The following is a 24,788-nucleotide window of genomic DNA, read 5'->3' as shown; positions in this document are numbered from 1 at the left end:
ATCAGTGGAATAGATTAGGTACATAGGGGTAGTATATGACCATTGTAATTAATTGCTTGAAAAACCTGAAGATCCAAGTTTTGGGGCAAGAACTCATCATTTGACAAAATTGCTGGAAAAACTAGAAAGCAGTTTGACAGAAAATAGACATAGATCAACATCTCATACCACATATCACAAGTTCAAAATGGGTCAATTATTTATAAAAAGTCAATACTCTATATAAATTAGAGGAGCATAGAAAAATTTACCTGTCATATCTGAGAAAAATCAAATTGATAGTCTCCATTTTTTATATTTGATTCTATTCTATATACTGCCTAAGTCACATTTCTTTGTCTCTGAGTTAAGTTCAAAAATTCAACTTTCCTCTCTGAGTTATTTAAATTTAGACGTTCAGTTTTCCTGATAATCACTGTTCTATTTTTGTATCAAGGAAATCTGTTGTCCTTGAAGGATGCAGGTGGATGCCAGGGAATCTGGTCTGTTATCTTTGCAACACTGTCTCTTTCGAGAAAGCCTGGTCTGTTATTGCTGTGACACTAACTAGTCATGCAGGTAGACACCATCAAATGAGTTTTCTATAGCAACAAGATGAAGGAGGGGTTGCTTTTATTTAGCTCTTCATTCCTAATTTCCAACTAATCACATTATTCCCCATGCCTATGATGCTTCAGACTATGTAATCAATCATATTATTTCCCTCATCTATATGCTGCCTTTTAACTTTAAGATGCTCCTTCATTTGTCTGCCTTTATTTGGGGTCCTTTTGCTTGCTGAGGAGCTAAATATCCTTTTTATTGGCAATTACTAACTTTAATCAATAAACTGAATATGCTTAGGACTTTGTACTTCAGTTTACCATAATTTCAATCATAACATATTCATGGATAGTGGAAGAATTTATGATCGAACAAGAGACAGAAAGAATCATGGGAAGTACAATGGGTAATTTCATAAAATTAAAAAGGTTTTGCATCACAAAAATAATGTAGTCAAAATTAGAAAGTGGGAAAATTTTTTATAGCAAGTTTCTCTGAAAGGTCTCATTTCTCAAATATACAGGGAAATGAGGCAAATTTATAAGAATAAAAACTATTCCCCAATTGATAAGTCAAAGGATATGAACATGCAGCTTCCATAAGGAAAAAAATCAAAGATATTAATAATCACATGAAGAAAATACTTTAAATCACTATTGATAAGAAAATGCAAATTAAAACAACTCTGAGGTACCATGGCTAACATATTAGAAAAGAAAAATGATAAATGCTGGAGAGGATGTGTAAAAATTGGGATATGAATATGCTGTTGATGAATTTGTGAACAATTTAACCATTCTGGAAAACAATTTGAAACCATGCCCAAAGGACTATAAAATTTTACATACCCTTTGACCCAGAAATGTCATTTCTAGGTCTATAATCCAGAGACCTAAAAGAAAAGGGAAAAGGATTTATATGACAAAGATATTTATATCAATTTATTGTGGTACAGAAATCAATTAGAAATTGAGGGGATATCCATCAATTGAGGAATGGCTAAATGGTTGTTGTAAATGATTGTGATAGAAATCTATTTTAGTATAAGAAATGATGAGCAGGATGCTTTCAGAAAAAACCTGGGAAGGCATGAATTGATGCAAAGTGAACTGATGCATGAGCAGAACCAGAACACTATATATATATATGTTAACAGCAATTGTAAAGATGATCAACTGAAAGACTTAGCTACTCTGATCGATACAGTGATTCAAGACAATTCCAAAGGACTTAAAATGGAAAATGGTAATACTTGCAGAGAAAGAACTGATGAATTCTGTGCAGATTGAAGCATGCTTTTTCTCTACCTTATGATTTTTGCAAGATGGCTAATATGAAAGTTTATTTTGTGTGAAAAAAGAATAGACTATGAAAGTTGTCAGTGATTGATTGAGAGAGATGGGACAAGGAGAGTATAAGTTAACCACACACCCCAAAATATTTGAATTAAACAATGAGGACTCGACAGACATTTAATCAAACAGTTCTTTTCTTCAGATCTTTTATGAAGGGGAATGACATCTTTAACTAAATGTCTGTCTTGACTTCTCTGTTCCTCTGACTGCTGAAAAGGAGCCTACCTGTGGGGAAACATAAATCTACAGACTTTTAGTATAGATATAGTATTTCAGATAAACCTGGAAGAGAACTTTGGGCATCATTTAGTTGGGAATCAGAGAGTTTAGAACTGGAAAACATCTTAGAAAAACATTGAACCCAACTCCTTAATTTTACCAATGAGGAAAGTGATCCTCATAGAGATTAAATGACCTGTTTAGAGTTACAAAGCTAGTATCTGAGTCAGTATCTGAATCCAGATCTTCCTGACCCCAGTGTGTGGTATCCTCTAAGGTTGCTCCTCTCCTAATTTCATATTTTATAATTAAAAAACTGAAGCCCCCTCTCAAACTATCATTTACAGTTAATTAATGACTGAACCAAGACTAGATCCAGGTCCCCTGACTCAATCCAGTCCTATTTCATACATCCTCAAGCAGTATTATCCAGGTAGCCAAGTATGGAGATTTCATAGATTCTGCTTATAAAAATATGCAAGAATTACAATTCAGTTATTCTTTTCTTTTCTTTTAAACAGAGCTATATACACTAGGAGGTTTACTTCTAGACTTTATTGGCAGTTTCTTTGTGGGATCTTGGAGTGCAAAAATTATCCAATACATGCTGGCTGACATTTTTGGTGATACAGTAACTAATGTCATTCTTTGCTTCTCAATGGTATACTTGACTTTCTATGTTGGTAAGAAAAGGAAAAAGAAAGATATATGCTATGTGTAGAAGTGAATTGCTTATTCTTTTTCTTCCCTATCATTTTCTGTTTCTGTTTTTTTCTTTACATTTTTTTCTTGTGACATCTCTGCCATCATATACTTTGTCTAACCCTCATACCAACCTATTGCTACCCCAGTTCTTTTTCAGATTTCCCTTTCATTCCTTGTCTTTGACTTTTCCTATCACTTCGACTCTGATCACCTACTCTCTAGAGTATCATAGAATCCCAGAGGTGGAAATGACCACAGAGGTCATCAAGTCCAAATCCTTACCTAAAGAATGAATTTCCACGCTCTCCCACTAAATCTTAGCTTCAGAATTCCTCATTACCTCAAAGAGAAATTTAATGGGGAAGTGAGAGGGCAGTATCTCAGTTAAATCTGTTGAGATTAAAATTCCAAGAGACAAAATTCCAAACATAGTTTGATCAATTTGTTAGCTTAACAAAAAAACAAAAAATTGAGGTCATTAGTCTGTCACTTACCAAAGAACCCATCTGAGAGTCAGAGGGCCCTTTAAATCCCTTTAAATGTGTTTTTCTTCTGTTTGACTTGACAGTCCTTCATTGGAACCTCCCCTGATAAATGTAAGGCAAACCTGTTTGGGAGATGAGTTGAGCTTCAGGTATTAGCCCTATCTCTGATCTTCAAGGATTGCCAGTTGCTCCATGAGAGATAACTGCCTCCAGAAATCTTGGCTTTACCAGGTTTTCATTCCCTTGGTATCCCCAAGGTCACCCCAAACTTTGGTAAAGGAAAATCAAGAACACAAGAATTATCTACCTGGGAAAGTCTAAGGGTGGATCACATAGAAACAATGATTATTAAATGAAACAATCCAACATTAATTTTCCTCAATCTTTTCCTTGTCATCAGAAAGGTAGAATTCTGGGTTAGTAAAGGACAGGCAAAAAGCCCAAGTGTAGAAACAACTGGGCAAAGTGATGAGGTGTCAAGATTCCTTGTCCTTTCACTGAGATTATTATAGGAATTCAAGACTAGGGTGAGAAAGAAGCCTCAGGAAAAGGAGAGCATCCATATAGTGGGAAAGATGGAAGACAGGTTGGTTACTCTGTTAATATCTATATTGGACAGTAGAAAGTGAATCTTATTGCTTCTACCTTCTCAACACGTCTCTCCTTCTCTCAATTCAGCAGCCATCATTTTTGTACAGGTCCTCTATGCCCCTCACCTGGACAGTTGCAATAATAGCCTTCTGGGTGATCTCCCTGCCTCAAGTCTCTACCCACTCCAGTTCATCATCCACTCACTCCTCAAAGTGTTTTTGCCTAAAGCTCAGGTCTGACTGTGTCACTTCCCTATCCCACCCTTTTTCTGCCAAGTGTTTACCGGTTATCTTCAGGATCAAATAGAATATGCCCTGTTTGGCATTTAAAACCCTTTACCACCTGACTCTTTCCAACAATTACAATCATTTTACACTTTTCTCCATGCCTACTCATTCCTCATACACAACATTCTATTCCTGACTTTGTTTTTGTATCTGCAACCTTTAGCACAATGTTGGCACAAAGAAGACTTTTTTTTATTGAAGGGACGGCTAGGCTGCATAGTGGATAAAGCACTGGCCCTGGAGTCAGGAGTACCTGGGTTCAAATCCGATCTCAGACACTTAATAATTGCCTAGCTGTGTGGCCTTGGGCAAGCCACTTAACCCTGTTTGCCTTGCAAAAAAAAAACCAAACCTAAAAACAGTGCTTATTGACCTATTGACTGACTACATTTCTATGCTTGAAATGTTCTCTTTTATTTGACCTCCTGACTTCCTTTAAGACTCAAATTAAATCCCATTTTCTATAAGAGATCTTTCCTAATCATTTCCATTTCTCTGATCCTAAGTCCCTCTTTCACTCCCTTTTTGCCACTGCTTCTGCCTTCTCTTGAAAATTACCTTCCACAAACATTTCGAATATCTTGTATATGCATAATTATTTGACTGTTATCTACTGTGGTCTCTTCCTCTTGAAGGCAGAGACATTGCTTTTATCTTTCTTTGAATCCCAAACACATGGCTAGCTGACTAGTACATAGTGAGTACTTAAATATTGAGTCATTAAGAAGCCATATTTGGGAAAACTTCCTCTTTCTTGTCTTTTACTTCTTTGTGTACTTTTAACTTTAATTTCAGAGTATAAAATGCTCACATTGAAAATTTAACAATCTGGATCAGGTTCTAGCTAGGTCCAGCATACTGCTAATATAGGGAGTGATACTTCAAAGAATTTTACCTTAAAGGATTATGAGAGTCCTGCATAATGTCTTTGGAATTGATAATTTGTCCTTTGTTCTCAAAAAAGACCATGACATGAGAGAACTCAACACCTGAATTGTATTTGAGTGAGGTGTTGAGTTCTCACTTTTCCCTCCGGAACCACCTAGGTCCAGTGACCAGATATGGATTAGGACTACTGGGAATACTGGAGATATGAGGCAATCAAGGGTTAAGTAGTTTGCCCAAGATCACATAGCTAGTAAGTGTCTGAAGCTGGATTTGAAGTCAGGTCCTCCTGACTTCTAGGCCATCATTCTGCCAAAATAGATGTCACAAAAACCTTTGCCTCAAATGGGGTTACAAAGAATTGGACACAATTGAATAATAACAACAATAGAACTTCTTCAGCTAAAGTCTCTTTGGAATTCGGAGTCCTGGGGATGAAGACCTTGGTAGTTGTTACTCCACACAGAAGTTATTCCCCAGGTTCCAGTCTATTTTGAGGCAGTATAAGTCAGTTTAGCAACCTGACTGTAGTGAAAATGAATATATGTTTTATGTATTTGATTCTTGTACTTAGTACTTGCTTATGTACTGGATTCTTATTACATCTTTAGGAGATAGGTAGTGTAAATACTATTAAACAAAGGAAGCATCCAAGGCTTGGAGGAGTTAAGTGACTTCCCCAGGGACCAATAATGAAGAAATGAAAGAGCTACAATTTGAACTGGGGTCCAGAGAAACCATTTTTGAATGAATGTTGGATAACAAAAATTTTCATGCATTTAATTTCATTCATTTCTCTTTCTCCCCAGCTGAATTTCTGGGATTTTCAGGCATTATTGCTCTAATTGTTCTTGGACTTCTTTTAGATTCCTTAAGCTTTAGGCCAGGAATTGATATCATAATGACTAAGTAAGATTATTACTATCTTTTTTTTGTTATATTTTCTTATGTTTTATACTTTTTTGGTAACCTGAATTCTAACTAGAGTATTTTGAATTAAAAAACTAATCACTAAGTAAGATTATTACTATCTTATTTTTTTCTATATTTTTTTTTATACTTTCTGGTAACTTGAATTCTAACTATAGTGTTTTGAATTAAAAAAAAAAAACTAACCCAAGACACTAGATTTAGATTAGATGATGGCTATCTCTTCTGTTTAATTGTAACTGGAGAGCCATTTGTACTTCTTCAGCCCTAGTGCAAAGAACTGGGGGACTTTGTTTTTAAGTTTTAATGACTTCCCATTATCACTTTGGGTGGTGAGGGGTGAGGGGAGGAGGGGAGAGAAAGGTTTTTGGTATTGGGGTAATGAGAATTAGGAGGATCATGGGACTGGACTCCAAGTTGCAACCCAGTTTTGTTGTTCTTAATGATCAATAGAACAACTTTTGCTTATGGCGGACTTGAGAAATCCAGATTCCTGGGCCCAAAGGAAAAAGTGAAGTGACTAGTTAAAATTAATACATTAAAATATGACTTCCTTCCACCTAGGTTCTTATCCATGCTATCATTTTCATGCCAAGCTTTCATATTCACTTTGATTGGCATTGTGATCGGCTGTGAAGATATTAGGTACTTGGAATTTCACAACCTAGTTTTCACTGTAATATTATTTGTAACACTAAATATTACAAGGTAAGAATTAATTCTACTGCTACTTGTTAAAAATTCCGTTCTCAAGTTTATATATTTCTTTTAAAAATCATTTTATTTTTAATTTATTAAAAAACCAATAATTTCTATAATGTGATAAACTACAAAACTATTTTGTATAATTTGCTATTACTTTTAAATATATAACAAAGTTATCATGTAAATTTCTTTTCCTTTTCCTCTTTCCTCTTTTTCTCCCCCTTCCATCCTAGAGGAAGTTACCATTAGACACAAATAGTATATATATGTACAAATTACATTGTATCTATCAATTCATTCTTTGGATGTAGATAGATCTTTCTTCAGATGTCCTTTATTTTTAATTTGTGTATTGTCAAAATGACTTAGTTGCTCAAAGTTGTTTTTAAAACAATGTTGCTTATTGTATGCTATGTTCCCTTGGATCTGCTCACTTTATTGTTTTTACTTTAATACTATTTCCCCTTGGATCTGCTCACCACCATTTTGACAAAGTCTTTCCATGCCTTTCTAAAATCATTGAGTTCATTATTTCATATAATTCAATAGTATTCCATCACAACCATACACCACAATTTGTACAACCATTCCTCAATTAATGAGGATTCCTGTTCTTTGCCAACACAAAGAGAGCTGCTATAAATATTCCATTCATAATCAAAGTTATGGTTTTTGTGAATTTCCCTCCATCTTATTTTCACTTATGATTTTCATTCTGTTTCTATGTCATATAAACAAATATATGCTCATATATATACCATACACACACACACACACACACACACACTAGATGAGTACAAGCAGCTATCCCTTTCTTTTTAAAAGGGATAGCAAAAATGTGAACTAAGGTGGTCTAGATATACTATATATTATATTATATATTATATTATGAAACAGTAATTATCAAATCAATTAGACGGTGACTAAGAAATAGAGGGGTGGTATACAATACCTTGTAGTAAATGACCATAGTAATTTAGTATTTGATAAATCCAAAGAGCCAAGCTTTGGGACAAAAACTTCATTCAACAGAAAACATTAGGAAAATTGGAAAACTGTATGGTACAAACTAAATATAAACATTTCACACCATATATACCAAGACAAGTTAAAATGGATGCATGATTTTCACATAAAGGGTGAAACAATAAGCAAATTAAGAGAATCTAGAATCATTTATCTATTAGATCTATAGATAAGGGGAGAATTTAGGACCCAAACAAGATATTAAGAAATATAAAATAAATAGTTTTGATTATTTGAAAGGATTTTTGCACAAGCAAAACCAGTGCAATCAAAATTAGAAGGAAAACAGAAAACTGGGAAAGTTTTTTAACAGCAAATATATTTGTTTAAGACCTCATTTCTCAAATATTTAAAAGATGGAGTCAAATTTATAAGAATAAAAGACATTGCCTAATTGATACAAAGAATATAAATAGCTTTCAGATGAAGGAATCAAAACTATCAGTAGTCATATAAAAATGTTCTAATATGCTATTCATCAGAAAAATAAACACTAAAACAAATTTACAGTACCACTTCATACCCATCAGATTAGCTAATCTGATAAAAAAGGAAAATGATAAATGTTGGAGGGGAATGTGAAAAAACTGGAATGGAAACTAATGCATTTTCGTGGAGATGTGAACTGATCCAACCATTCTGGAGAGCAAAGGGCTATCAAACTATGTATATCCTTATCCAGCAAAACTACTACTACTAGATCAGAATCCTAAAGAGATTTTTGTTAATAAAGGGAAATGAATCTATTTGCACAAAAATATTTATAGCAGTTCTTTTTTGATGACTAAGAATTGGAAATTGAGGGGATGCATATCAATTGAAGAATGACTGGATAATTTGTGGTAAATGAGTTTAATGAAATATTATTGTGTTATAAGAAATGAAAAGTAGGATGATTTCAGAAAAAACCAAAAGATTTACATGAATTGGTATAAAGTAGCAGAACCAAGAGAATATTGTACACACTAACAGCAACATTGTACAATGAAGAATTGTGAACAACTTAAGCTGTTCTTAGCAACATGATGATTGGAGTCATTTCCAAAGAACTCAGGATAAAAAATGCCATTAAATTCCAGAAAAAGAAATGATATAATTTGATTACAAACTGAAACAGACTACTTTCTCCTTCTCTTCTTTCTTTCCTTTCTTCTTTTTTTCTTCCTCCCTCCATTCCTTCCTTCCCTCCTTCCTTCCTTCCTTCCTTCCTTCCTTCCTTCCTTCCTTCCTTCCTTCCTTTTATACTTGTATTCTTGCACAAAATGACTAAAATGGATATATTTTACATGATTGCACAGGTATAATCAATGTCAGATTACTTACTATCTAGCAGGGGAGGGTAAGGAGGGATGAAATTTGGAACTCAAAAGTTAAAAAAAATGCTAAAAATTGTTTTGAGATATAATTGGTGATAAAAATTATTTAAAAATTTCAATAAGGATGTATATGTCACCTGAATTTTCAGAGTACATGATGGCTTCCTATTAGGGAATTCCTGTGTGGTATAGGAGGTTGAAATAGATGATTTATTAGATCTCTTCTGGTCCTAAGATGTTGTGATCTAAACACTGATTTTTGTTCCTGATATTTTCTTTGCATAGGATGATAACTATGATGCTAATAACCCCAATATTACTACATTCTTATTGTGAATTCAATTGGAAAAGGGGAATAATTATCATCTGGTCTGGTATTAAGGGATCTTTCAATTTAATCCTGGTTCCTGATATCTATAACTTCAATGAAGAAAATATAGCATTGCCACAAATGGTAATTAATCAAAAACTTTGTTTTTCTATCTTCCTCCCTCCCCAACCCCTAATTACTTTTTGTTTAGCAGTTGCCTATGTGGTATATACTATGCAGAGTTCTTAATTTTTTTTTTCTGAATTGAGGCAGCTAGGGGATGTAGTAGATATATTTCTCTAGTCCTGGAGTCAGAAAAATTTGAGTTAGAATATCACCTTAGGCACAAGCTAGGTGACTTTAGGCAAGTCTAGATCTCTAACTCAGTTTCTTCATAAAATGGGGACAATAATAACACCTACCTCCCAGGATTGTTGTGAAATTAGAATGAGATATTTGAAAAATGCCTTGCAAATAATTTTGACTAATGAGATTAACCAAAACTATTAATTTCTGTCCATTAAGAAAAAAAAACTGAAAAGGAACTTGAAAATGTTGATGATGGGAAAGGGCCTATCTCTTGGCTTTTGCTTTCACATTGACTTTGCATAAGAAATAATGCCATTGATTATATAATTTTGGAGAATATGAAAAAAAGATGTTAGCATATATGAGGAATATTTTGGGGGGAGCAGGAATTTCTTATTGATCTCTTGTTTTCACATGATCCTTATTTCTAGATATATTCTTCTCTCCTCTCTTCTCCCCAAATAGCCAACCCTTGTAACAAAGAACAAAAAAGTAGAGAAAAAAAAGCAGGTCAATAAATCCAAATTTGACAAATTAAATTGATTAAAGATGTTGATCCATGAAATTGTTGATTGTTGATTATGGTGCTGGGTTTGGGAAACTTGTCACCTGCAATAAGCAGGTTAACAAGTTGATTAGTTGAAGCCAAAACAAAAATTTATTGAGCACCTACAATTTGCTAAATCACTCTTATTTCAAGTTGAATGTTCTTTCTGCTCCTTTGTCAGCATCAATTTGTAGGTCTGTGTGTGTGTGTGTGTGTGTGTGTGTGTGTGTGGGGAGAGAGAGAGAGAGAGAGAGAGAGAGAGAGAGAGAGAGAGAGAGAGAGAGAGAGAGAGAGAGAGAGAATGAGAGAATCAGAGAGGTGGTAATTTTATGTGGACACTCCTGAACTCTTTTGGAAGTTTCCACTGGAGCCTAGACATGCCTCCATGCTGGAATAAGAAGTAGATTTAACCTTATTTGATATACTGCCCCAATTACTTCTGTAGCCTTCTTGGTGCCTGAGAATTACCACAACTCGCTTCTAGAACCTGTCGGACTATAGTGATAACTGCTATTGGCCAGGAACCACTTCCCTCATCCTCTCTGTGGTTTGTACTGCTGGCAGCTATTTGGGGCCCTTGCAATGCAAGCTGATGCTGCCTGCCCCTAGATTACTCTGTTCTGTGTGAATCTTTGTAGACAACAGTAACTAGGGAGAGTTTCGTTATTGTCGCATTAACAGAGGAAATACAATACCTATGAGGTAGTAACTAACTTTTGTACCTCAATTATTATATTCAAAGAGGAAAGGGATTAGAACTGAACCTGCAAATTCATTTGTTTAGTGGACCATCCTAGAGGATGATTCCTAGAGACATCTTGGTATAGATAGGTTAGTACCCTTCAATTTATGATCTTAGAGAATTTTATAAAGCTAATGACTTCAACTAATCAATAAATATATCAATAAGCATTTATCAAACATCTAATGAATGCCAGACTCTTCACTAGCTAGGTTGTTGGGAATACAAGTCCAAGGAATTAAATAATCACTACTTATATGAGCTTATATAACAATAGGGTAGACAAATCCATATAAAACTATAGATAACAATAGATATAAAGTTAACATATGTATATACTTAAAAGTGGCTAAATTCAATGAACTATGAGAGGGAGATAGCTAAGCAGTTGGAGTCTCAGCTACATTCTAAAACATAGGACTTGACTAGGATCATATAGCTAATAGTTATCAGACATAAGACTTGAACCCACATCTTCATGACCACTTCTTTATCCATTCTGTCACTGTACCTTTATTCAGAGAGAAAAAAAATTCTTTAAATTCAAATAGGATCAGAGCCTAGAATTCTTTATGACTGAATAATGATTTAGTCTCAGAAAACATTTAGTGACTTTTTCTTATTTATTTTTTTAGTTTCTAGTCTATGCACTGCTTGTGTCCATACTGAGTATGATAGTAAATTCAAACCTGGTGACCCACTCAGCGATGACATCAGGTAAAGCATAGCAATTTTACAAATTATCTTGAAAAAAGTAATGCCAATAACAAATCATTTTAATAGACTATTTTGTTTAGTTATTATATTCAAATAATATTGTTGAATTTTATGGGATGGGTATTAGTTAATAAACGTTTATCCTATGTGAGACTAAAAGAGCAGTCTATGAAGTCTATTTGCCTAGAAAAATGACTCACAGTGATTTTTCTTCTTGAATTTTCCAAACAGGCTTCAGTCTGGCATATTAAATTGTGTAGGAGAGATGAATTATACTGTTTCCTCCTCTACCACCATCTTGACTGGGCTCCCCTTAATGCCTTTTCCTATATACTACTCTATGGCAGCTATTTATGGAGTTTGCTCCCAATAACCCTGTGAAGTAGTTAGTATGGCAGTGTTATTAGCCCATTTTATAAAGGAAGAAATCAAGGTACAGACAAGTTAGGTTATTTGTTCATACTCACATACCTAAGTGGCAAAACCAGAACTTGCACTCAGATCTTTTGACTCTAAGGCAGGCATCTTTCCATCATGCTAAAGTTCATTCCAGTGACAATGTTATTAAATGAAACTTTGAAATGGAAAAGAGAGTACAAAAGGGGTAATGTGAAGCCTGAGTGGCAATGGGTTAAAAATAAGGATGAGTCCCATTCTCTTTTCTTAGATTATGATGATTGAAGAATGAGTTATAGGTTGTTTATATACATGCATAGGAGGTTTTATGATTTTTTTGTTTTGTTTTGTGTTAGTTCATATTGGTTGAGCTAATTCATTTCCTTCTTCCCTACTAGGTACCTCTTTTGCAATAGTGGCATAGGATCTCTCCAAGCTTGGGAGTTGGGGTAAAATTTAATTTAATTTGCCCCAGGTATAGTTCTGTATTGAAGAGATACTGTTCAGATAGAAATAGCTTACTTTAAGAATTAATTATATATAAAGAGTAAGGGAGAGTAGAGAATCAAAAATAACTTTAAAGATTTGAATACCTAAAAGGCTGGTGGAAGCATTGGCAGGAATAGGGAAGTTTGGGATGGTGGACTACTTTTTGTGTTGAGAGAGTAAGAAAGGGTGTGGAGAGAGGAGAAAATGATGAATTTGTTTTTAGTCATATCGAATTTGAGTTAATTTTAGGAGAGAGATATAGAGACTGAAACCTGAATAAGCTTAAGAAAAGCACTGACACATTATCTTAGGCAAGTCCCTTAAGCTCTCATTCTCAACTATAAAATGAAAAGGTTATGGGATTAGCTGGACCCTGAGGTCCTTTCTAGGTCCTTGATCATATGCACTTAGGAGTCTTCCACATAGAGGAGATATTTAAAACTAGAAACATGGGTATACTCTTCAAAGTAAAGAGAGAATATGTGCTAAAAGGTGGCACATTTAAGGAAACATATATGTGTGTGTGTGTGTGTGTATACCCACCTATACTTGCAGGTATTTATATATATATATATATATATATATATATATATATATATATATGTATATATGTATATACACATACACATATACACATATATGTGATAGGTGATGCCTGGTAAATTTAGATTTGTTTGAACAGCATAATTTGGCTATGTGGAAGATAGTTCTGATAGCAAAAGAAAAACTTGGGCAGAGAGATTTATTCCAGTTCTAACTGCCAGTAACTTGCCATGTTATTCTTAGCCAATTACCTCTCTATAAAATTGGAGAATTGGACTAATTAACTTTTGAGATCATTTTGAGTTCTAAGATTCTGTGTGTTTGTGTATATATATGCTTGATTTCCAATATTCAACATTTAATTGTGTGACTTTTCCTTGGCATTATGGATACTGTTTTAGAGATATTCTTCTTTTCACAGGTCTTTGTGTTATTTCCCTTCCAAGAAAAATGGCAATGCAAAATGCCATTCATCACATACAAGAAGTGCTGGACAATACAATTATGATATCTAAAACAGAAAACATTTTGACAAATATTATTTGGTCCACAGTAGAAGAAAAAACCAAAATTGAATACCCCGATCATGTGAGTCATGTTACTTTTCAGAAATAATGCTTCTCTTTTCCTTCTCCTAGAATGAGCTTCCATGTTTATAACAGAGCAATGAGTTGGTTCTGATGTAAGCTCAGTGAAAAATCTAACTATAGTTTAGACATTTGGGTAAAATAAATTTGGTGAAATTGGTCTTTGAGGAAAGAGATATACCTGATGAATTACCATTAGGCCAAGCTTTCAGTGGCAAGAGAGTGTTTTAGGGGAAACTTCAAATTTGGTGGATGGTAGTGTTTAATATCCAGAAAAAAAATTGTGCCTGCTAGACTTGGAGTCAAGAAAATCTGTATTTAAATTTTGCTTCTTATTCTTACTAGCTTCTTCTTCTTCTTCTTCTTCTTCTTCTTCTTCTTCTTCTTCTTCTTCTTCTTCTTCTTCTTTTTTGTTTTTTTTTTTTTTTGCAAGGCAAATGGGGTTAAGTGGCTTGCCCAAGGCCACACAGCTAGGCACTCCTGATTCCAGGGCCGGTACTTTATCCACTGCAGCACCTAGCCACCCCCTTACTAGCTTCTTTAATTTTAAAAATGGGGGTAATAATGACAACTACTTCACAGGGTTTCAAATGAGATAATATAAAGGAATAGGCAAAGCTTAAAACTGCATGTAAATGGCAGCTACAGCTAATAATTTGGTTGTATTGAAGTTCAAAGAGACCACATGGCTAAGAGGAAACTGTGGCTTTTTGTGGAGAGAAAAGAAAAGACAGTCAAATTGTAAAATGTCTGAAAGTACTGGCTTTCCATTAGCTTCTTTTCTCCATTCCAATAATTGAAAAGAAGACTTTCTATTCTGGGCACCACTTTCCAATTGAGGTGTAGGTCCAATATCAGCATCTTTACTTCTTTTGTTCTTTGTTGAGCACAAAGAATTGCCAACTTCATAATTTCTATTGAGCACATTTCAGATTTATGCTACATGTCTTTACAAATACATCTTTGCCTTTGCATCAGACTTGTTTGTTTTTAAACTTAGGTGTCTCCTGATCAGTTTTTGGAATCTATTGAAAAAAATGACATATCTCCAACAGATGAAGTTTTATTGGAAGAGGCCAGACTGCATGTGGCTATAATACAAATGGTAAGGATTGTTCATAATAATCAGATTGTTATGATTGTCTTTCTTTAAATGGTTTTATTACTTAAAAATTCTAAGAAATGTAAAAGTAAAAACTTGCAAAAATAATTGATGAAAACTATTGTTGCATGTTGTTGGAGAAACATAAATAAAAATATTTTAAAAACTAAGAAGTTTTATTTTTAAAATTCAATTTTATTTTCAGTTTCAAATTTTCTTACCCTCTACTAAATTGTTTTTGGTAATTTTAGCTTTGAAGTATACGTTGAGATAAGGTACTATTATTCCCCTTTCTTTCTCATTTTTTTTTTCATTGATTACCTTGAAAATTCTTGACTTTTGTGTTATTTTTTTTTTTCCTATTTTTATAAAGTCAACCTTAGGCAATTTGTTTGTACTGAATACATGTATCTTTAGGTAGAACTGTCATTTTTATTATATTGACTAGGACTGCTCATAAGCATTTACTATTTCTCCAATGAATTGGATCTACTTTTATTTCCAAGAACCTTAGAATACCAGGCTTTCCTATTCTTTACTATCTTTTGAAGTCTATCCAAGTTCTTGTTTGTTGTTTACATGTCACTATCTAGCCATCTCATCCTCTGCCATTTGCTTCTCCTTTTGTCTTTAACCTATCCCAATATCAGGGTCTTTTCCAGTGAGCCCCATCTTTTCATTATGTGGTCAAAGGATTTAAGCTTCAACCTCAGTATTTGAACTTTCAATGAATAACTTGAATTAATTTCTTTAAGTATTGACTGATTTGACCTCCTTGCTGTCCAAAGGACTGAAAAGTCTTTTGCAACATAATAATTTAAAAAGATCAATTTTGTGGCACTCAGCTTTTCTTATGGACCAACTCTCACAGCCTTCCTTTACTATTTGAAAAATCATAACTTTGACTGTACAGACCTTTGTCAGCAAGGTGATGTCTCTGTTTTTTAGTATGCTGTCCAGATTTGTCATAAATTTCCTTCCAAGGAGCAAGTTTCTTTTAATGTCATGGCTAAGTTGCCATCTACAGTGATCTTTGAGCCCAAGAATGTAAAACCTAATACTGGTTCCATTTCTTCTCCTTCTAATAGCTAGGAAGTAATGGAACCAGTTGCCAACATGTTTATTTTTTTCAAGTTAATCTTCAAGCTAGCTTTTATACTTTACTCTTTCACCTTAATCATGAAGCTTCTTAATTTTTCACTTTCTGCCATTCAAGTATTTTAGGCTGTCTGTAATTATGTTAAATGAAATTAATCTTTCTATTTCTTTCTGTTGGATTTTGTTAGCCATTTTTATTTTATACCTGTTTAAGATTTCAATGTCCTCCCATATGGTGAATTATAATATTGTCCCAGAATAAAATCACCCTTGGGTGCCATATAAGAATGTGCTGGGCCAAAATGGTTAGTTTTTGAAGCAGGCATTCTTTCTATAAGTCTTCAAAAAAGATGAGCCCTTACTGATGTGGTTAGTCTTTCTACCAGTGTAGATCACAACCCATTCATGATTGTCACGTATTGTGGAATTCTTGACCATTTTCTATCATAAATAATCCATGGATGATACACCTCCAAAGTAAATTGGAAGTCTTCCTGGAGATCTTAATAATTGTTAACATATCTATAGCACTTTAAGGTTTGCAAATCACTTTACAGATATTATCTCATTTTATCCTTATAACAACCCAGGAGGGAGGTGCTATTATTATTATTATTATTATTCCCTTTTTACAGATAAGGAAACTGAGATGGACCCAGGTTAAATGATTTGTCCAGAGACATGCAGAAAGAAGAAAATAAGTTTATAACAGACCAAATTTGACTTCAAGTCTTCCTGAATCCAGGCCCAGTGCTCCATCCACTGTACCACCTACCAACCACCATCTTTATATTTCATGAGTACTATGTTATCTTACTAGATGACTAACTGACCTCCTTTTTCAATTGCATATTACCTGGATGTCATAGCTTGTACATCAAATCATATGCACAAGTCATCATGGATGTTTAACAGATTACTTACATTTACCATGTTTCTTTCCATCACCCTTTATATCACTTGTAGACTTTTTTGAATATTGTAGTGTTCCAAGGTTCAGTAATTTTTAGCAGTGCAGTCAATGTGGATTTTAAATGATGGACTTATTATTTTAGGGAGCAGTTTGGGATTGCTGCAAGTACCCAGTTTTTTAGTATAATTCAACCTCAATGGCCAACAAAGTGTTACAATGATATGACAGAAGACCTGGACTCAGGAAGATCTGACTCTAATATTTACTACATGTGTGGTCTTGGGCAAGTCACTTAATCTGTTTGCCTGAGTCTCTTCATCTGTAAAGTGAGAATGATAATACTTCCTACCTTACAGGGCTAATGTATAGATCAAATGAGATTGTATATAAAATATTTTGTAAACCTTAAAGCACTATATAAGTGCTGACTATTGTTATATATATATTTTTAATCACAAACCTATCTTCTTCCATTTGTTAAGTGTGAGTCTAGCTTTTTTGTTCATCTCTAATGCCTTTTTATTTAATATATGTACTAATACAGGGGACTAATTACATGGTTTGCCCATCCAACTCCACATCATGGTCCAGGCAATAGGCATTTTTCATCCATCAATAATTCCTGTTCAGTCATTCTATAAGCCCGGTTGAGGTCGTCTTACTATCTACCTGTCCCTGCTTCTCTGCCTGCACTAGTACCTTTTACCTAGATCTCATTATCTGGGTTTCTTGGTTATATACATTCAGGTTTAATTAAGTCTTACAAGAAAAATAAAAAAAAATAGATATTCTAGATTCTTCCCTCTGTCCTCATTTTTGCCATAGGAATTGAGGTCATAGATCTTGTCTAATAGGTCAGACTGGTGTCACATCGTTATTTTTATTAAATTAGAGGGTATATCCCCCAGGTGCTTTGGCAGCATGACCAATAGAAGCATATCTCTTAGAGTTATCATCTGGTACTGATTTTTTTTTTATCTGTACCTCTGAGCTTGCAAGAGGCCCAAAGGAAAGAATCCTTCTCTGGTCATCATAGATGCTAAAATGATGAAATGATACTTTATTTCCAGTTTGTGGATATTACTTTTGCTCCCCCAACCTTCCCTCTGTCATGGCAACAGGGTTAAGAGTGACATAGAAAGAACTTGAATTTATTTAAGTATTTTATAGTCTATATGACTCCAATGAGGAATTATAATACTTGAGTTTTCAATGCAAAAAAAAGCACCCCCAAAACAGCTAAAATTCCTTCCAGAAATATAGCTTCTTTATTATTAGTAAAGCATATCCCTTCCTCTTCTTATCATTTTGTTCCTTGTAGCCCTTTTCCTTTCCAGATATTCTGCATTGTCTTAGATGTCATCGACTGTTGTTTACACTTTATAATATCTTTGTTATTACACAGAGCTAGTCTAGTACTTAATATAACTTCCTTCATTATTCTAGTAACACTTTTACTACGCTTGTATACTGATTCACTTCCTGGTGACCTAAACCTGGAACAGGGTTCCTGGTGATGTCCAATAATTCCTATTGGGTTAGTTCCTTTTACCCTTTATCTCCTTCAATCCTTTAAGATAAAAATGTTTGAGGAAAATAAAGAAGTTCTAGAATACTAAGTGATGATAGTAATACTAAATCTAGCAAGATTATTTCTAAATATTATTGAGACTGTTTTTGGCCTGGAGTGGGTCATGCTGGCCCATGTCCTTCAGTCTGTTTTCACCTTTACTGAAAGGATTGAAATACTTGCCTATTTTTAGGTGTTTTTGAATTGTAAAATTCAAAATTTTAAATTTTAATTAAAACTTTAATTTAAAATTCAAAATTCAAAAAATTCATAAAGTAGGACTAAAGACAGTTACTTGTGGCAGATGCTATTGGATATACTAGTTTTCAAATGCGAAGAAAAAGCATGTCTTCTCTGAGCACAGGAATAAGCATGAGAAATTCTCAAGATGATACAGGTACAGCCACAATGAAATGCACAGACAGAGTCTAGGAAAGACCTAAAGTAAAGATTGAGAGGGAAAGAAGAGGAGAACTGGACATAACCAATAACTAGTGAGTCAGCACTTTACCTTACTAAGACCTCAAAACTGCCATTAGTGGACCAAAGAGGATCCTTTTATTTGTAATGCCCTTAAGAATGGGTGTCCAAAATAGAAATGGGCACACATGGCCCAATGAAATCTCGTTTAGAAATGCAAGTCTTTCCCATGTCCCCAACTGGCTGGGTATTGCCAAAGTCAAAGGCCTCTCGGATCCTTTCCCCAAGTAGGTTAAAATTCCTTCTCAAACCTCCCCTCCCCGCCAAAATTTTGTAACCAGGTCTTTGAAAGGTTTAACACAGATATGTGAATCTGACACTTAGATTGGTACCATTTCATTTATTAATCCACTTTTTAATTGTAAGGTCCCTTGTTTTCCTGCTGCTAGTCCATCCCCTTCCTCTCTAAAGAAAGATTACCCCTGCCCCAGCAAGATGTAAATTAATTTACATCTATAAGTCAATATTCCTCAGATTCTACCACTTTAGCTCTTTCTCATCTTTCCTAGCTGTTTCTCTGTAAAATATAAACTATTTCCCTCAGTTTCCCATAACTAATGTAGTAATGTACAAAGTAAATAATAGTATTATCATATTTAGTAACTTAAAAGTGAGTCAGGGGGAATGGAATGTGGACAAACTTAGGTCTTGATGACCATAATTTTCCTTTGGCTAAAATGAAACAACAAAGTTAGTTTTATAAATGAAGTTTAATACCGTAGGATCTTACCAAAACCCACAGGTTGATAGCGTCCTTACAAATGTCAACCTTGGCTCAACATTTTGGGGGAATTTTTATTCAGTTTGAACAAAGAATAATTTCACATAGATGAAATGGATTTACAATATTCTCTCAAATCTTATAACATTTACTTAAATTCTTATTGACAAGAATTCCACTTATGCTGAAGAGTAAATGTTTACAAAAAAATAGGATTTTTCTCTCTATTGATTCAGGATATCTCTTATCTTAAAGTTTGTTGATCAGGTACTAACATTGAGATAACTTGATAGTATTGACACAGGTGTAGTCAACATTGTAGAAGACAGGCCTTACATAGCAGACTGTATTTTATGACCCTTAGTTAAAGATAAGACATTAACTTCTGATCAGTAATATATCAATCAAGAAATATTAGTTCCATCTTAAAAATATCAGACAGTCTGCCTTGACATCATGAATGCAGACAAATTGAGATTTGGAAATGATGTCAAATCAACCTTTTTTTTAATCTATCTTTCCATCTTTTTTTCTGTCATAGGGCAACATTTCTATAGTCTGTAAATTAATTAAAAAGCTAAAACCCTAAATGAAACTAATGGGAAGAAGGTCTCATCCCTAACCTTCTTTTGGGGCAGAATATTTGCTGGTAACTGTGGAAGAGAAGAGAGGAGGAGGAGAGAGAGAGAGAGAGAGAGAGAGAGAGAGAGAGAGAGAGAGAGAGAGAAAATCTAATAATGAGTAAGAAAACACCCTGGGTCATTCTCTTATGCAATCCTCAAGCATCTCTATACTCAGTAGCAAAACAAGGATGGACTCAAAAGAATATGCACCATTGCTGGTTATTTGATTTACTTAATCAGTTAAAAAGGAATGTATTGGAGTGTCTAGGTGGTGTAGTGGATAAAGCACCGGCTTTGGAGTCAGGAGTACCTGGGTTCTAATCTGGTCTCAGACACTTAATAATTACCTAGCTGTGTGGCCTTGGGCAAGCCACTTAACCCTATTTGCCTTGCAAAAAAACCTAAAAAAAAAAAGGAATGTATTATTAGCACATAACATAGCTATTATATGCTAGATGATATGATAGGTTCCAGGTCTACAAAGATCAGAGTAAAACTATCCTTACCCACAAAAGAGCTTGTATTTTATTGAGTATTGTTTAGTACCTCATGAAATTCTTTCATTGGGTCAAGATTGCTAGCACATTGCATTTATACTTGATGTACTTATTTATGTAATTGTTTTGTTGGTAATTAGTGTTATTTAAATTGATGTTTAGAGTAGCTTTGAAACCCAGTATAAAGAAGGAAGCCTCTCAGAAGCAGCAGCCCGGACATTAATTGCTGCATCCAAAACCTATGGAACTGTCAAAGGAAAGTAAGTGTTTCACCTACTTAATGTTTAGATCCTTAATCAAATATATCTCTCTGCAAAATTGAGTCTAATAATACACTAATGACCTGGGGTGTTGTAGGAACATGCTTTGTGTTTGGAAAAGTGTGACGAAAATGTGAACATCTACATGTAGCCGCTGGCTGCTTGAGTTTGGTTCTGCCTATGAGGAATCTTTATTCATACTTGGGAAAGCAAGGGTGGAAATAAAACAAAAATTTATTAAAAGAGGTTACAACACATAGGAAAGGATGGGTGGGGGGAGAGAGAGGGAGAGAGGGAGAGAGAGAGAGAGAGAGAGAGAGAGAGAGAGAGAGAGAGAGAGAGAGAGAGAGAGAGAAGGAAACAGCCAAGCAGCGCTGACTGGGCCAGCAGGTCAGAGAAGACTGCAGCCCTGAGCAGGAGGCCAACACAGGTTTTTATGCTCTCATCCAGAGCACAAAAGGTGAACTCCCTTTCCCTTACTGGACCTAGAATTAGGTAGAAGGTGTGAAGCCAAAGGAGATCAGGATACAAATTTTACATCAAGAATGGGGATCTCCACCCAATTTGACAAGATTAGCACCCTTTAAGATTACAAATTTTGTTTCTGTTACAATCATAATTCTCTATATCTTTTCCATGGTAGTCAATTTACATCTCAAGAGTAGGTGGTAGTCAAGTTACATCTCTGCCCAATTTCTATATTCACAATTCTCTTCATCTTTCCCCTGCATCATTCCCCCCTCAAAATTATTCGGAACCCAGCTTCTTCTGGACCTTTCAGAGTTCATTTGGTGAGGACTTCATTGATACAGGGTCCAGAGAATGATTGACTAGCACAGTGGGTTGGCATCCTGAAGAGGCTGGCCTTGGAAATATACAGCTTGAGAAACAAAACGCAAGGAAAAAAAATTGAGCAAGCAAAAACCAGAGATAGTATAACAGAGAAGTCTATTTAACAGAAGTCCAATAATTAGGAAAAAACTAGAAGGTTTATAATGGGCAAGAATAATACTTTATGATCCTTAGCCAGTATCAAAATACCTTTTACAAGAACATGGGTTCCAATATAACACAGATTCGATGATGGATGCCACATAAGTTATAAACAAAAGCTCAAAGATAGTATAAACAAATGTAGTAAAAAAAGCATTCTAAAACTGCATGTGTCCAAAAAGTAATTTGCAACAAAATGTTCTATTTTGCTTTGGCCATGTTTAGAATGAACAAAATTCTAGTTGGAGAATGGATCTCTCTTTTAAAGCAATTTAAAAAAATAGACCAATAGGCATTATCCTGATAAAAACAGCCATACTGATATTTTGTTTCCTTAAGGGAACTTGTGGTAAAAAGTCACATCCTATGCTAAAAGGTGAAGACAAAAATACTTGCCAATTACTTAAAATTTCGAAGATAGAGTTCCAGTGGCTTACTTCCATATTTAATTATGATGTACCTGGAATGATCATGCCAATTTGCTATTTCAGAGCAGAGAGGGACATATGTTCTCTTATGAAGTCAGACAATCTTTTTCTTTTCTTTTTTTTTTTTTAAGGTTTTTGCAAGACAAATGGGGTTAAGTGACTTGTCCAAAGCCACACAGCTAGGTAATTAAGTGTCTGAGGATAGATTTGAACTCAGGTACTCCTGACTCCAGGGCTGGTGCTCTACCCTCTGCACCACCTAGCCACCCCAAGACAATCCTTTTTAATGAGCCACCCCAGTTGAGAGGCTAGGGTTGTTTTTTCAAAGGTCACTTACTCTATCTGCATCAAACCCCAAAGGGTTAAATGGCTTCATTGGCATATTGTCTTTCTATTTTAATATACTTGATGTCAGGCAGATCAATTATCAATACTTGTAACATAGCAATTACTTAAAACCAGAGCTTCAGGTGGCTTGAGCACCAAGGAGAACCAAGAGTGTGCCAGGCTATAATTTGGCATAAGAGATCCAGGAAAAAATCATAATTCGATTGGTGCTCATGTACCTAGGGAAATGCAATAAAACAGATTTTGAGATGTAAAATACAATAACCCTTATTCATATGTATATTTTTTTATAAAATTGTGTGGGATAAAAATCCACCTAAAAATATAGACTCCTTTGAGCAAAAAGGGCATACTCAAGTCTCACAAAGGTAGTGAAGATCAAATTGCTGCTCCGAATTGACAGTCAAGTAAAGTTATATGGCCTAATGCAATCCCCTCCTCCCTATTGTCCCTCTCTGTCAACTCATTGGTTAGTCTTCAGAGTTACTTCTACTTGTGAAAAATCTGCCCCAGCAACAAAGAAAAGAATGAAAGGTTTTCATAAAATATTACATCACCATCCAGATGGTGAGAATAACCTTTAGGATTATAACTATCTTCTTGAAGTAATGTAACTTGTCTTGAAACACAAGGTCTAGGAATAGTTGACTTCATCAAACAAGAGGATTCTTATGAGCTTCTTTTGAATGGAAGGTTTTTCTCATGGGAAAAAAAAATCTATCCTTCTAGTAGTCAGTAAAAGTAGTCTTATCAAAAGTTAGGAGAGTGAGCCACCTGTTTGGAATATAAGGGTCTTTCTTCTAGAAATAATTAAGAATAATAGTTCTTTCTTTAATATTTCTTAACCCTGAGAGGACTTCACTAGGAATATTAACCCTGAAATGGTTTTATTGAGAATATTACAGTCAATCCATCCTTTTTTTCTAAATATATATATATATATATATATATATATATATATATATATATATTTACATATATATTTGGCATCTGAAGTCCTCTCATACTATCCTTGATACCCCCTCAGGTTCTATTCTCTCTTCCTGTCCACTTGGGACCCATCTTCTTCTTGGAACCCTGACCAAACAACCCATATACACATACATAGACACAATTGAGGAAGATGAGCTTGTCCAGTCTCTCTCTCTCTTTTCCCCTTGAGACATTCAATATCTTTCTGTATCTTTCAGAGTCCATTCCAATCTCCAATTCAGATGACTTGTTGAGATCTCCTCTTCTGGTAAAGGAATTTTTTATCAGACAGACTTATCAGACAGACTCATATTTTCATAATTTGTTCATAAAATTCTAAAGCTATTAAAATTCACATTTTGCCTTACTCACTATCACACTGATATACATACTTTACTTTAACAAAAATACAACTTCCATAATTGTTCACTTCACAAGTGAATGTGTTGAAAATTATCAACTTAACTTGAGCTTATAACATTTACATTAGATGACCATCTTTGTACAAAGAGTGTCCAGCAAGTGACATACGAATAGCCTTAATCTCTTGCTCTTCATTAAAATAATTACTCAAGCATCCTTAACTACAAAAAATTCTTCTTTCTTCCCAAAATGTTTCTTAACTACACTATAGTTGATTTTTCTCCTCATATACTTAACTGACTTACATTCCCTTCTCAAAGTAGAACTTGAAACTGCTACTGCACAGTAGTGTATTTTGAGATTACATAAATTCTTTATTCTTACCCAAATATCATTTTTCCTAGCATAAAATAAGATCAAAGACTTCTAATTCATCTCAAAACATATAGCTAACAGCAGAAGTTAAAACCACCTGCTGGCCTATGTATCTATTAAATGCCACTTGATCTAAAATTTCTATATCAGATTGATCTTCAGTGATTTACTATATAGATCCAGGACATGAAAGGAAAATTCCTTTATAGATATAATTTTGAGTGTCAGTTTCCAGACAGAGGTCATGTGTATATTCAAATGCCCTAAGTCAAATTGTAGATTCATCCAGTGAGCCATTATTCAAATGTCACATTTGGGAAAGTCAAGTCAAAAGGGTTCAACCTCGGGTTGTACTGAA

At 34.5% G+C, this 24,788-nt stretch overlaps 1 protein-coding gene across 5 annotated transcripts in view; it reads left to right on the top strand.

Annotated features, from left to right (window-relative positions):
• SLC9C2 (solute carrier family 9 member C2 (putative)) overlaps positions 1-24,788 on the top strand; it is a 118,504-nt gene that overhangs the window by 30,272 nt on the left and 63,444 nt on the right. For 4 of the 5 annotated variants that reach the window (XM_074222040.1, XM_074222042.1, XM_074222038.1 and 1 more), the window contains exons 7-14: positions 2,639-2,800; positions 5,880-5,979; positions 6,565-6,708; positions 9,333-9,501; positions 11,591-11,672; positions 13,522-13,688; positions 14,688-14,792; positions 20,854-20,951. In XM_074222040.1, coding sequence (XP_074078141.1) covers positions 2,639-2,800; positions 5,880-5,979; positions 6,565-6,708; positions 9,333-9,501; positions 11,591-11,672; positions 13,522-13,688; positions 14,688-14,792; positions 20,854-20,951 — 1,027 coding nt within the window. Of the gene's footprint in view, positions 1-436; positions 559-2,638; positions 2,801-5,879; positions 5,980-6,564; positions 6,709-9,332; positions 9,502-11,590; positions 11,673-13,521; positions 13,689-14,687; positions 14,793-20,853; positions 20,952-24,788 lie in introns of all 5 variants that reach the window. The other variant, XM_074222043.1, reaches the window with a different exon arrangement.

The sequence above is a fragment of the Macrotis lagotis genome, chromosome 2 (assembly GCF_037893015.1).
Source record: "Macrotis lagotis isolate mMagLag1 chromosome 2, bilby.v1.9.chrom.fasta, whole genome shotgun sequence".
Taxonomy (NCBI): Eukaryota; Metazoa; Chordata; class Mammalia; order Peramelemorphia; family Peramelidae; genus Macrotis; species Macrotis lagotis.
This window is presented reverse-complemented; position numbering and strand designations above follow the sequence as displayed.